The 15090-nt window shown below is 53.4% G+C and overlaps 1 protein-coding gene across 11 annotated transcripts in view; it reads right to left on the reverse strand.

Annotated features, from left to right (window-relative positions):
- Positions 1-313: 313 nt before the first annotated feature.
- LOC117653803 (gamma-aminobutyric acid receptor subunit beta) overlaps positions 314-15090 on the reverse strand; it is a 64591-nt gene continuing 49814 nt past the window's right edge. For 3 of the 11 annotated variants that reach the window (XM_034399711.1, XM_034399709.1, XM_034399710.1), the window contains exons 6-11: positions 13632-13769; positions 11453-11737; positions 11247-11383; positions 6742-6816; positions 6193-6549; positions 314-5112 (exon numbers count right to left, since the gene is read on the reverse strand). In XM_034399711.1, coding sequence (XP_034255602.1) covers positions 4786-5112; positions 6193-6549; positions 6742-6816; positions 11247-11383; positions 11453-11737; positions 13632-13769 — 1319 coding nt within the window. In that variant the 3' untranslated portion in view covers positions 314-4785. The other 8 variants (XM_034399717.1, XM_034399716.1, XM_034399712.1 and 5 more) reach the window with 7 other exon arrangements.

Here is a 15090-nt window from a genome sequence, read left to right on the forward strand (position 1 = left end):
ACTAACTTACGGAACGGTCGACATTGTTGCCAACCACTCGGTCGCATGAGGTCAAAATGACCTCAGCGTTCTCCGTGTTTTCCTTGAGCGCTCTAAACGGGCCGTCAAAATTATTTTATATTCTCTTTACGCAGAATTTTCATTTCATTTTACTTTTTCTCCATATGATGGTCAGAGGTGGCACGCGATCTTTCCTTTTTTTTACGTTTGTGTACTTCGCGGGGGAAATCCAGGGAAATCCACTCGGTTCGATTTGTTTGGTTTTGTTTGGACGAAGCAGTGTGATGCAATGGGGAAAATGAAGCAAATAATATGCCCTTGATAGCTTTTATTGAAATAAAAACAACCCAAATTTTATACGAATCTCTAATACATCATATACATATATATAATATATATGTGTGTATACATATATACACACACACATATATAAATCCTTATAACAATATATGTGTGTATATACATTAGTTTACATTCCGCTTCTCTTTAGAATAACCGTTTAGTGAGCAATGCTACATGCTCCACCACATTCACATAATTTACAGAATCTGTTACACAGTAGTAGTTCCTAAAATTTACACATTCTTGTACGATCTGCATCCCAAAACGTGGCTCGGCATGGACGCGGCATGGATGATGCTGTCTCGCGGTGAGAGGGGTGGAAGTGGGTGGAAGCGGGCAAGCGGGCGTCGCGGTGTTCCTTGGGCCTCAGAGGGAGAGTTAGAGTTCGTCTTGGTTCGTCGCAGCGAGCCGCGTCGCCGCTGGCATCCGCTGGCGACGTAAAGACACGGAAAGACGTCTACACGAAGGTCAGTACTTGGCAGGGAGGCGGCCCTAAGGAACAACCGTTTCGGTGCGTGCTCAACTCAGACAAGCCACGCGGGAAAATGTTTCCATTTAACAGACTGAAACGACTGAAATTAATAAAAAATCTTACAATACAAGTTTTGAGACATGAGACTGTTTCTCGTCACATTGTCGCCACTTTGAAGTGAGTTGAAGTGATGAGAACGGAAGTAGGCATCCCCGGCTTCACACCGACATCCATGACACTTAGCCACTTGTTTCGGTACAATGTATGTGCTTTTCATGTAAGTCAGTTATCGCAATTAATTCATAGTTACTTTTAATCACATAATCACTCGACATCACAACTCTTTTCATTTTTAACTATCATTATCTGAACCTTTTTTTATTTTTTTAAATTTCTTTTGAGCAATACAACCGACAAGAACGTTACGGAGCGATGCGTATCTTACATGGTATGCCCGCTGCTCGCATGCACTCGAAGGAGGAAGGTAGTTTCTACAAGAATAAATAGGTGTGACAACACTAAGTTCCGACATGACGAATGTCGACACGACGAATCGACCGCGGACGGCGCCGCCCGCGCGCGGGGCTGGGCTGCTCCGTCGCGACCCCCGCGGTCCTCGGGGCGGCAGGACAGTCGGGGCAGGACTCCGTCAGGGTGGTCCCGCTGGCCGAGTCCCGCTCGCGGTCCTGCCCCTCTTGGTCCTGGCGGGGGCCGACGGAGCTGCCGACCGCAGACAGTGCGCCACGAGCTGCCATCGCCGGCCGCCCCTTCCTTCACCATTTCGTTTATTGGTCCAAAATCACCGTCCGACCGCGACCGCGTCATCCCGGTCTGGGAGGACTGTATTCAGCGAAATTTCAGAATGAATTTACCAACGGAAAACCTTTTCTGTTTTTAGAAAATGAAAGGAATTGAAGGAATTTGAGCAGGCAGACAACAGCGTGGCGCGCTCTCTCGGCGGCCGTGCCGGCCGAACTCCAGTCTCGGACGCCGCCCTGGGCACCACGGTCCCGGGTTCAAAGCCCGGCCGAAGCGGCAGTCCTTTGGCGAGCCACGTGAAGGGGCGGCGTGACGGGGCGCGGCCGGCGCGGCCAGCCTGCTGGTCAGCTGGAGAGTGCTGGGCCCCAAGCGGGGCCTCAGCTTTAGAATAACGAACTGCCCCGCGCGGGGGGCCTCCGACCGGCACTCAGGGAGGGGCCCCGTGCGTCCAGGGCCCCGTGGCGGGGAGTGACGTCCGAATGGGTTCCGTAGCTTCATATCACAGCCAGTTTAAAGTGGAGCTGGGAGGCTGAGAGGCGGGGAGGGCCGAGGGGAGGGGGCGGAGGGGGCAGCCCTTTTTACTTTGGCACGAGCTAGCTAGACACACTAGACCTTGTTTACTTCCTAGGGAACTAGTTTCGGGCTGGCCTTCGGGGATGGGTGTAGCACCCGTTGGGTTTGGGGGCGGAGTGCCGGCGGGGCCGAGGCGACGAACGCGGTCGGTTCGCTAAGGAGGCTTTTCTACCATGGACGTTTCAGCTTCAGTGGGCCCCAGTCTGGCTACCGGAAAGAGTTTAGCCCCGGGGCTACGCGTAGTGTGCCGCTATGCTAAGAGTCATGTACACCGTCGTATATAAAACCATAATATTTTCTTCCCCTGCCGGCGGCCGGCCCTGCGGGGCTCCCTGCGGGGCTCCCCGAGTTGGCCACATCAGTCTCCTGGCCGGCCGCAGCGCTTGGCATTTTATCACAACGAAATGACCGATACCACGAACCTTAGTTTTTTAAATCTTCTTAAATCTGCTACTACATTCTTTAAAAGTATCTTTTTTCATTAACCGCGACTCATAGTTATGTCTGAATAATAGTTTGATGTGTATAAAATATGTGTAATAAGTTACTTTATAGTACATAGTAGTGTTTTGTGTTTTGTGTGGGTGTGTATTATTATAAGAAATATATTGCAATGAGACGAAAGGATTGAGCCGCGTGCACGTGACAGCCAGCCTGCGCCGCCGTCTTGGCCGCGGGGGCGGTGGGGCAGGGTGGGGCGACCCCGAACCACCCCGAACCACCCCCGCAGCCCTCGGCAGCCGACGCCCGGCTGGTGGTGGGGACTGTGGAAACTGTGGCCGACGGAGCCACCGCCGAATGTGCCAAATTTCAGGCTCATTTTCTGCTCCTCTCATAGGGAGGTGGCTCTGGCGAGCACAGTTTGCCACAACTGGTACATTGATTTTTTTTGTCACGGTTTGCATTTTTTTAAACAACGTTTCGCGACACTGGCGGGCACTGCCTCACCGTCATTACAAACTACTACAAGAGAGCTACTGTCGCACGAACATCACAGGCACTCACACACTCGCACGCACGCACACTCCCGCACATGGCCGGGCACAGACACACTCACACACACACTCTCTATCACACACACACATATCTCTCTGACACATTTGAACGCAAACCTCACAGGATACAGACTTATACAGACTGGTGTCGTCGATGCCCCCATAAACAAATTATAAACCCCGAACCCTTTCTCCACTTCCAACCAATTTTGATTTTTCTAGAGGTGAAAAATATATACATACAGTACTGGAACCTAGAGTGAATGTGCTTCGGGGAGAGGCCACGCGGTCCCACGGGGAACATTACATTGAGCTTAACTTGAGCTTTGAATCAGCTTTGGACCGCGGTGGCGCTCTCCCCGGGAAAAGTCCATTCGGCCAAACGCGCCCGCTGGAACCGCCCCCGCGAGGCTAGGCCTGAGACTACCTGAGGTGGTGCGAGGCTAGGCCTGAGGCTGAGACTGCCTGAGGTGGTGCGAGGCTAGGCCTGAGACTGCCTGAGGTGGTGCGAGGCTAGGCCTGAGGCTGCCTGAGGTGGCGCGAGGCTAGGCCTGAGGCTGCCTGAGGTGGTGCGAGGCTAGGCCTGAGGTGGCCGAGGAGGATCGGCGGAGGCTCCGATCCACCCGGGCGGGTTTGCGGTACTACGGGGCTGCAGGCTGGGGAAAGGCTGGGCTAGCCTACTGCTGGTGGGGTGGCCGGCGGCCCCGGGGGCCCCGGGGGCGCGGAGGGGCGAACGGCGAGTGCCTCTAAGTATAAAGGCAGCTTTTGTCACAACCAGGCGTGTGTACCAGGTATAGCACCATTCTTCCCAATTTTCTCCGTTTGAACTCATTTCGTATGCATTGTCGTTAACTCTTATTCTGAAGTGCCATCGTTTTGCTATTTAGTTCGTCCATTGAGAAAACAGTATTAAACTATCAGTCGGCACAGTGTGGGGAACTGTTTGGGCCTTCCCACAGGCCGAGGGGAAGACAAGGGGCTGGGGGGCCCCCTTGGGGGCTGCTGGGCCCGCGCGGAGCCTTTGGCGGGGCCTTTGGCGGGGCCTTTGGCGAAGCCGCAGACCAATTGACTCGGCTACACAATCTCCGGGGGAACTGAGAAAGAAGAAGAAGAAGAGGATGAACAAAAGAAAAACTGTATTCGAACCCGCAGCTAGTTTCCGCGCGGGAAGGTGCCCCAACCTGTGGGCATTCATGAAACATACTGCGCCTTCATTTGGCTACGAGTTGTCACCCATGGCAGGGTGCGTTATTTGGCCTTTTATTGTGGATTTTCTTTTGAAAGGTTTTGACTTTCCAGAGATCACAGATATGTGGCTGGCGGTCGAGCCGACGTCGACGTCCCGTCAGCACAGCATTTAAAGTGCATTCCATCCACGCCTTGTTTCGCACTTTGAGCTCACACGCGCCTCACCCTTGTTCCTTTCTTTTTTGGTCAGGACTGAGTCATTTTTTGTCTCAAGTTTCATGGGTCCCGTCGTGTCGCGTTGCCTCATCGTCCGCTAAACGCACTCGACTACAAAGTCACAACGAAAAAAAAGGGATGAGGAAGATGATGGAGGAAACCAAGACGAAAAGGGAAACGATGAGGGGAACAAGAAAGAAACACAAGAATTGACACTGTGACGCGTGGCCGCCGGGAAGACTACTTGTCCTCACCGAGCAGCACCAGGTCGTCGGCGACCACGTCGCTGATGTGCAGGTAGATGATCCAGTACATGAGGTTGAAGCACACGAAGCACACGGGGAAGATGATGCGCGAGTACTTGTCTATGTCGGACGAGGACAGCCCGCACAGCTTGTTGATGTCCTTGCCGGCCACCATGACGTGCTGCGGCGTGAGGCCGCTGCTGCCGCCGTCCTCGCCCGTGCCGCCGTTGGCCGGCGCCTCCATGCTGGGGTGGCTGGCCTTGGGCGTGGGCGGCTGGCTCTGCTGCCGCTGCTGCTGCTCGTGCTGCAGGAACCGCACCGCCTGCAACCGTGCAACCCGTTACAAAGAGGGCAGGCCGTTGCAAAGCGCGACGCGGAGGCCGCGCGGTCAAAGGGCCGCCTTCAACGCCTTGGTCATTTCCAAGGGGTTGAGTCTGCAAAGTTGTCCAAATCACCATTCGTCTCGAACAAAATTGGACAGATTTGAAATTTCAAGGCGGCACTTTTACCGGTAACTGCTTTACTAGAAGAGTTCTAGAGCGCTAGGCTGAATGGTCACAGTTCTGCCAGAAATGCGTCGCCGGACTGCGTAGAGCCACTGTAGGGCCAGGGCCGGACGGCAGTGCGAAGGCCGCTAGTCATCAGGCGCACGTTTCTGGCAGCTCTGATTCTACTCGTGTTTCAAACTAACCGAGAACAAACTCAGTGTAAGTGCTAAAAACCGAGTCTGCGTCGACTCGGCGGTGCAGACAATACATGCAGATAGACGGCCAAGCTACTAACCAGAAAGACGGATAGAGACAGAATGAAAGAAGTGAGTTAGAGAAAAGAACACACCGTGCTATAATAACACTGACCAGCAACACGTGTGGCTGTTGGCCACGAACTACATACTGAGCTTGAAACAAACAAGTCAAACTACTTCAAGGGTCTTGTCTTATGTTTTCTATCTATTCCTCTAAACCTACCCAGCGCTGTGAAGCCAACAGTCTACAAGCGGTGTGGGTCGTTAGGACGAGGAGTGCACAGGTACTGGAGATCGCTAACCAACTACTCCATGCGGCGGAGTCGACCAGACTCCACCCTGTAGTCACAAGTCCCGCCGGCAAGCACGCCAAGCCAAGGCAGTAAGTATGTCTTCCTTTCCGACCTAATGCTGTCTCTCTCCTTTACGCTCGCTGAGGGCACTACGCAACGCACTGACCCGTCCCTACCATGTGGCCTACAGCCGATTCTCATCCGCAAAATGCAACCACTCTGCTGACCGCGGCCGCCTCGGCCTGGGTCCACAGCAGGGAGCGGCCTCGCCGGGGCCGCCGGGGCCAGCAGACACTAACACATACACACAGACAGACAGATAGAGGCTACGAGGAGCTACACCGGTAGTGCGGACAAACTCAACTCTTTCGCTGGCCGCTGCGCTCCCAGAGCTGCCCGTCCTGGACACAGTCCCGTAGCGCACGTCCCGCACGTCCCGCCCCGACCCCCCGTGGGGCCCCGACATGCTGTGTGACCCGTGGCCCATGGGGCCGTAGCCGCTGTGGGACATGCCGTGGCCGCCCATCTGACCCCCCATGGGTCCCATGGGGCCTCCCATGGGGCCTCCCATGGGTCCCATGGGGCCTCCCATGGGCCCCATCGGACCCATCGGACCCATGGGGCCGTGTTGACTACCGTGGTGGCCGTGGCCCCCGTGGCCCCCGTGTCCTGGAAGGGTGTGTGTTCTGCTGCCGTGGCTCGGGGCGCCCTGCAGGGCCACCTGCAAAACGCAGGTCATGTCAAAGGCTGCAGCGCGGCCCAGGCCAGGCCCGGCCCTTGGGCCCGGCCGGCCCGGGCCGGCTGCCTCGGCAAATAGTAAACACGAACAAGTTTGCTGCCAACTTTGGCTCTGGCTGGGCGGGCCTGCCCCCACTCGAGAGGCCTGCACCTCAGGGTGTTTACTTCAACTTACATATTGGTAATGAGTGGAGGCGTGCGAGTTTCCCGGAATCGGGCCGCATCCCCCTGGAGGGGCGCCGGCCGCACCCTAGACACACACACACACACACACATGTAGATTAGGCATGCACAGTGGCCTAGTCGTGTCTAGATAACAGAATGGTTCGATGACCGGTGCACCGAGGCGGCTTGCTGGCAGGACGGTCTGCGTCTGCCATCAGAGAGTATCGCTACAGTTGGTTTACAAAGCAATCCGTTTCAGAAATTTTGTTTTAGAAACTGTCTTATTTCTGTGTCGAACGCGTTCGACGTCTCATGCACTAGAGAACAGTATGAGCTGAAGAATAGACTTTGGATTCCAAAAGTAAAAAGAGAGAAAAAGGAGAGTGCTATGAGAAGGATAGTAAAAACAACTTCTGCACTATGGAGTTTTTGGTAGGTTTAGTACACGGAAACTTGGCACAGTGCTTTGGGGTTTGAGGCTAGTTGTGTGTCTACTCGTGTTCCCTCCCACTCCAGTCTGGTCACAGGGAAGGAAAGGAGGCGAGTGGCAGTGGCGGTGGCGGCGGAAAAAAAAGAAACCCTCACTACGAAGCGACATGTCGGTGGTCGGCTGGCGTCTGTTGCAGTGACCCCCGCGAACAAGTCTTTGGAAAAAGAGCATACTCAACAAAGTGGCGCTTCGGTCGTCCTGCTTGCGGTTGGCATCCCTGTAGACGGCCGCCCTGGCGCCTTGCTGGCTGTGCCTGGCAGTGCCCTGGCATGTCGTCACGGCGCTGCACGGCGCGCGGCACGCGGCATGTAGGCGGGACTCGTGTCCTACAGTGCTAACGGCTCGACAAGTGCTGTGCTACTGTAGCAGGCATTGCAGGCAACCCGGACAGGGAAGAGGTTCGGCCAGTGCTTCCCATGGCGACGGCCGAGAAAGGGGCACACAGGAAGTCAGCATTGCATCTCTCTTTATTCAACACAGTCACGATGGTTACAGATCGGTTACCAGCTCAGTGTGCATCCAGAAAGCCAAAGATTTACCAATGGTGGTCCATTTTACAGTGTTGAGAGTTGATCGAGTCTGTGGTCTTTCTTATAAAATCATACGCTTCGAACATCTACGATTTCTATTAATCCTGCCCATCTTATAGAGTAATTTGAAAGGTATATAAATGCTACATAATTTTTTAAGGCTCTTGTGCCAATGTTATGACCGAGAAATCTATCTTCGATAGGACGAAATTCGACGGCAAGGATTTTACTAATATGAGTAATTGCTAGGAGTAATTAGAATCACATATTATTATCCATTTAATACTTATAAAATCACATCAGAGTAAATAGTGACAACACAATTTCGTCCATCGATAAACGCTGTGAAAGGGAAGGACACGGTGTACATATACAAGTAGGAGCGTAATTTTCTCTGAAATTACACGGCAAGAAGAAATAAAACCAGAATGCCATTTGGCGAAAGTCCACGAAAATATTTACGAAACATGAATAAAGTACAAGGGACATTTGCCCAGCAGCATGTTCTTCTTAACGAGTAATTAAGAAATCCTTGGTATGCTTAAAAAACCATGAGCTGCAAGACGAAAATCCGCAAATATTTTCATGGATTGAGGATTATAAATAGTGGGTCTTGACCCAAAACAAAATCGAGGCAGAGTAATTAATAAATTATGGAAGAGGAAAGAGCATATCATTTACACATTAAACCTGAATGAGCCGCCATCTTATGAATACCTCAAGACCCACAAAAATGCATCGTGGAAGAAATATGGCCAAGAAGGTGCATAGTTCCGGCCCTTACTTAGTTTATTCATATATTTGGCATGGTGTAACTTAGAAACTTATCGACGAAACACATGCCATGTTTATCATATAAGGTCTTGCTACGTTTTGTGGAAGAATTGCCCCCTGGCATCTGGTTCGGTAGTGGTCCAAATTGACGAGAACCACACGACTCGGCCCTTCAGCCCCTTACATCTAAATGAATCTAACACACCGGTCAGGCATGAGCTTGAGCCAATGTTCAGCTCTCCATATAAAAACTATAAGAAGTATAGACTCTTTATGTGCGCAAAATTTGCTCAATCGAAGACACATTTTGTGCACTGCGCGTCGTTGAAGCACAAAGCTGATGTCAGTCGATGCAGCCGATGCCGGCATTGATATGTACGATATGGCCCTGGCCGCCCTGGCAGTGTGGTGCCTCAAGGCCCCACCTAACAGTCCGAGGGGGTTCCGACCATTTTCACGTTGCGCGTTGTGACGGAAGGCCAACAGGAGTATTACCGCTGAGAACAAAGACGGAGCCGAAGACGGCATCCGTGACACTGTATTTTTGTTTGGCCATGTGAGCATTCGCTTATACAGATAACACCCTTGTTCCAACACATTGAGCTGTCCTTCAGTTCGACCGTCGCGGCGGGCCGTGGCTGACGTGTCTGGCTGACGTGTTTGGCTGACGTGTCTGCCTGTCTGGGCGGCGGAGCGACGCCCCACAGACGCGCTGGTCTGGCGAATCGTGGATCAAGACGCCGAGGCGGAGGACTTTAAGTCCATGGCATTTTTCAGTCAAAAGGGCCGCACCCATATTTATTCCTTTTTTCTTTTGCGGAATTTTGGCGGAGCGTTGTGTGTCGAAATGAAAACTCCCCGGCGGCTTCGTCCACGACCCCCAGTGCACGCACACAGACGCACGCAGACGCACACACACGGCCGCGACTATGGGGAGTTGGCACGACATGCAGCAGGCGCTGTAGGCACGCATGCACGCGGCGCTGCGAGCGCCGTACTTACACACGGACAGGTCGGACCGGTCGCACCGGCCGGACCAGTCGGACCACACACACTACTTGTCCTCCTGCAGCAGCACCAGGTCGTCGGCGACCACGTCGCTGATGTGCAGGTAGATGATCCAGTACATGAGGTTGAAGCACACGAAGCACACGGGGAAGATGATGCGCGAGTACTTGTCTATGTCGCTGGGCGTGATGCCGAGCAGCTTGTTGTAGTCCTTGGTGGGGTGCGGCAGCAGCAGCGGCTGCGAGGCGGGCCTACTTTCGCAATCCCCGCCGCGACCGTTCACCGAGCTCACCAGCTCGCCGCCCTTCGAGTACGCCCTAGGGTCGTGAACTATGAACCGCACGGCCTGCAACAGAGTGGGCCCCACCTCACCGACCTGCGAGTATGGTGACCAACCGCCGCCGAGCCTCGCCGTCCGCCCACCACGCCACGCCAAACTGTCCCTGGCGTCCCTCACGTCGCCAAGCGTGTGCTAAGGGCCTACGGACCTAAGGGCGGAGCCGCTACGCCTGCTTGCCTGCTACGCGTTAACGCTACCGTCACTAACTTTTTGTCTCGACCGCCGCTTGCATCGCTCCGATCCAATATCGAAGCCCCGATCCTGTGGCCCAGCGGCGAGCTAACCCACGATTTGGAACAACAGAGCCGAAAGAACACGTCCGGGGTTCGCTAATCTTGTGTGTTCCGAGTACCCTGCCGGGGCCTCGGCACGCCTCGGCTCGCCTCGGCCGGCCGGAGGGGCCGGAGACGTGGAGCCGACAGCAGGCGCCCTGCCCCCCTCCCCTCCCTTGCCGCCGCCCCGCCACCTGCACCTGCGGGCCAACCTGAAGCAGTGCAACCTAGTAGTAGAGAGAGACAGAGTGGGAAAGCCTGGTGCGGCCAGGACGACCGCCTTTTGAAAGAGCAGGAAAGGAACAAGCAAATCTCTTTTTTTTGGTGTCAGGGACAAAAGTTAAAGTTTCTCGTGTACAGCACGGGTGAGCGCGGCCGGTTGGTTCACCATACTCTCTGACGTCATGCCGAGCAACCTCACACTCTGGCGGACCTGGGCGAACCTCGAACCTCGCGCCGAGAGCCGAAGACAACCTTTGGGTGCCAATTACTGACCGTTTCTTTTTCTCTGTGTGTTTTGTTCTCATTCCATTTCAAACTACTGAAAAAACAGAACTGCTCAGTTTATTGGCATGTTTTGTGCCAAGAAACTGGGCTGGTTCCTGAGCCAGGCCTTCGGCAGGGTTGCAGACAGTCAGGACCACCCCTCGGATGCCACCCTGCCGGCCAAAAAAACCGGAACCAGAACCGGGTTCTTGGCCTGAGGAGGTTGGCTCAGACTCCGGAAAACGAGGAAACAAAAACACACTCTTCTTGAAACAACATCAAGCGTGGAATTATTTAGTTTGGACAAACTTGGAACGCTCAACTCACGCTCAGCAGCTGTAGCCCGCGTCTCAGAAAGGCTGTCCTTCCTGACGCACGCTGCAGTGCTGAAAGTGACATGGGCGTTGCAGCCGGCCAAAGCGGTTTAACTTGTACCAGGTTTATTGTTTATCTAGTTCAGTTTAATTTTTCATTTTTAATCCAGGCCATGGCAAAATGCCTGCGAACGTTTTTTTAAACGTAAATTGCCGACGGTGATTTACGCGGCAGGAATCACTTGAATTTAAGAGGGTGACTGTTTACTCGTGCATCGTGCGCGTGCGTCGTGCGGCTCACCGTCTGCTTCGGAGCGTGTTCCCCCTCCGGCGGCAGCTCGGCCCCCGCCTTCTTCTGCTCGGCTATCTTCTGGATGGCCAGGAACCGGTTCTTCCTCATCTGGATCCTCTTGGCCATGTAGCCGACCGTTGCATACTCTGCAAACGAGAAATTGTGAGGAAAACCGGAAATAGGAAGAAAACGGCCTTGCCTTCCACCCTTCTCACCTAGAAGCGAAGCGAACACCATCACGAAACAGGTGCCCAGGTACACGTCGATGGATTTGACGTAGGAAATCTTTGGCAGCGCGGCGTTGGTGGAGGACATGAGCGTGGTCATGGTGAGCACGGTGGTGACTCCCAGCGACACTCGGGCGGGCGTCGCGTTCCGGTTAAGCCAGAAGCTGACCCAGGAGATGATGACGATGAGCCCCGAGGGGATGTAGATCTGGATGAGGTAGTAGCCCATACTCCGCACGAACTGGATCTCGCACGCCAGCCGAGAGTAGTTTCCTGGAGACACAGGCACACTGTCAGACCGGAACGAATTCGAAAACCACGGAAGGAATTTTGCCATGTCACTGTGAAAGCGACTGTTCGTATAAAGCTAACGGTGAGCTCTTTATTTACTTTACAATTTGCAAGAGACGTTTGAAAATAATTTAAATTTATTAATGATCAAATAAGTATTTCTTTTTCGAGGTATTGCAAAATTCTAAAACATGGAGTCTTCGCTGTTCGTCATAAATACGCAGCAAAAAAGGGATACGCGACTCTACACTAAGAAAAATCTTTGAGGCTTAATTTGTAACACATTGAGAATGATTGTTGCGAATATAAGGGGCTGCGCCACTTGACTTTCAAGTATGTATGACGTATCGCAAAGGTTTGAAAAAAGTTCTAAACTTATCTATAAAAACAACTGTACGGATAGAAAATGAAAAGTTCTTTAAAGTACTATTAAAATGGACTACAGAGTGAAAACTACGAAAAAGAACACATGCAAATGTATACAAACGCTATAATGGCATTCTTTGCTAAGATATAAGGTAGAACGTTGAACATTATTTCTATATTGCAAAGCGTATAAACCCCTAAATCAAAAAGTAGCGTCTCTAGCACCCAGTTCATTTTTCAATATTTTTTCATCCCACCTTACCTGCGTCCTGCTAGCTGGATCTCGGGCCTAAATTTTTTAAGACTCAAAATTTTTGTTTTAATTTAATCTGATGCTAGATGCTGCAGAGGTTAATAGAGAGTTAAACGTTGTTGCACCGCGAGAACTGCATGTGGGGCTTGAGAGCGCCTGCGAGACGCAGGGTAGGCCGTCCCGCAAGACGCAGCAGCCGCCCGGTGGCCTACCCTGGACTTCACAGGCGCTCTCCGGCCGCCTCTTCGAGTGCAGCGCAGCCTGCAGACCGCCCCATTTGCCTTCTGATGTCTTATGCGTTACGAAACAAATGTCTTTTGTTCATTCGTTCTCGAAAGGAAAACTCTTACCGCGCCGTTGGAGCCACGTCAGTTGGGCTGCTGCGTCAGATTATGCAAACTAGGAACGAAGAAAATAGAAAACAACAAAAACGCGAATGTGTGAGCGTACATTGCTCTTTATTAAAAAGGCGTAGTTTTAAGTACTTCTTTCGTGGGTTTTAAGGGTTTTGTTATCACTTTCGATGAAAACTAAAATGACTTACCAAGTAGTTTGGAATTACCACTGACCTTGAATTCTGAAGGCTTTACTATACCTGAAAGCAGCACTATCGTGATAGCAAGAAATTGTGAATGTAGCTAGATTTGTCTGTGCAAAATTTAGCAGAAATGCGAGTATTGTTTTCCTAGACAAATATTGTCTATGGGGAATATATACAACGCGAGAAATATGAAAAAATAACGTGAAAAGTATGAACGGGAAAAAGACTGCGTTCTACGAAAAAAGCTGCTGGAGAGATCAGAACTGTGTTCACTACTCTAGCATGCAGAGTGAGCACGGGAACTCTCCTTCAAGCGTGAACCAATGAACCCTAGTGTAATGCCCTATCCTAGCAACACGATTCGTTTATCTATCAATTTATTTTGCGCGTGGTGATTGTGACTATTTTCTAGACGTTAGGGTTGCCAGCTGTGAGCGCTACCGCAAGGCTTTGCGCCGAGACAAAAAAGATGAATGAAAACAATCGCGTTTTGGTCTGATTTGAGGTCGGGGTGGCCCATGCGGCCGTTTGATCCCCGTGTGGCAACCCCAACCCCACCCCGCCTCGGCTCATCGGTCAACATGACTGGACATGCACGAATCACGTCCTGCCGCCCTACTGCACGGCTCAGACTGGTTGCAGCAGCAGCAGACATAATCTACTCAAACAGAAAACGAAAGATTGTGAAGAGGTTGAGGGTGTAGAGCGAGTGATACCTGTGGTCAGACTAATTTCCATAGCTCTCTGACGGTGCCCCAGGACTTTAAACTGCGGCAGAGAAACCTCGTTCGACACCCCCACCGAGTTGGGCCCCTCGTTCCATTTATAGCGGATGTCCCTCATTGTATACCCGACTGGACAGAGAAAAGAGTCGGCATGAGCAATGCGGCTTGCGACTTACCTGCACACCAGACCGCCGCCCCCCGCAGCCCACCACAAGGCGGGAGCCGCCCGCGCCGCGCCGCCGGCGGGGGCCCACCAGGCGGAGCCCCACCAGGCGCAGCCCGCCCGGGGCCCGGTCCTGGGGGGCCCTCGCCGACGGCGCGGCCAAACAACACATCAACACGAGGCTATGGGCGCTCCCGCACTGGTAGGTGCTTGCCGCGGGCTGTGCTGGTCGGCGGCACCGCGGCCGGGACCGCGGCTCCAGGGCCGCAATGCCGCGGCACGGCCCAGACCGCGGTACCGCACCGCGGCCGGGGGGCGGGGAGGGCGACGCTGCGCCCGCGCGCCAGCCAGCCAACCAGCGTTCCAGTTCAGTTCCAACGGACTGACGAGTCAAAAAGAAGGCTGGTGGCGCGTGGCGCGCGCGCGCAGCGCCCCGACGTGAGGGCTCACTCCCTGGTGGCGAAAGAGTGAGTGAGTGAGAGCACAAACGGACGACAAGTGAGTGGCGGCTCAGACAAGCCCAATTCCGCCATATTGGTTTGGGTGCACGAGGTGGGTCGGCTCGCAGGCCAAAGCGACACCTTGGAAAAAAAGCGTTCAAAGAGCTCGAAGAAAAGCGAGAGCCGCCGGCCGGACGACGATTCTGGCAAAAGGAAGCGAATTTGGCGGACGCCGTGGACGCCGTGGACGCCGTGGACGCCCTGACGGGTGGCGGGGGGGACCGGTGCAGGGAGCCCGCTAACGATCCAAACAAGGACTTTTGTCGGGTGGCAACGGCCTCGCTTTTGTTCGACGTTCGGAACCAGACAACTCCCTGTGCGAGGCTCCCTTGACCGCATTTACTTTGAGGAAGAGCCCTCGACAGCAGGAGAGTTCGGCTCCGCCCGGCTCGGCTCGGGGAAGGAGAGGTGAAGAAGAGAATGCAAACAAGCATGGCTTAAACCTAGGAGAGATCCAGGACTACCTGTGGACAGGCTAACTTCAGACGTTCTTTGGTTGTGCCCGAGGACTCGGAACTGAGGCAGCTGCACCTCTTTGGCAATACCCACTGAGTGTACCCCTTCCATCCACTTGTACCGAATATCTTGCATTGTGTACCCAACTGTGTGTGAGAGACACAAAACAAAAAAATAAAAAAAGAGAAGAAATGAACTAAAACGTATATCCTCTATAAGAAGGAGAGCGCGCGTCGGTGTGCGGCGAGGTCCTGGCCGCCAGGGAGGCCCGAGGGTTGCCCCAGCCTCTGCCGAGGCGGCCAGGGACACGCCACATGCCGACGCGCGGAGA

The sequence above is a fragment of the Thrips palmi genome, unplaced genomic scaffold, assembly GCF_012932325.1.
Source record: "Thrips palmi isolate BJ-2018 unplaced genomic scaffold, TpBJ-2018v1 HiC_scaffold_8, whole genome shotgun sequence".
NCBI classification, from domain to species: Eukaryota; Metazoa; Arthropoda; class Insecta; order Thysanoptera; family Thripidae; genus Thrips; species Thrips palmi.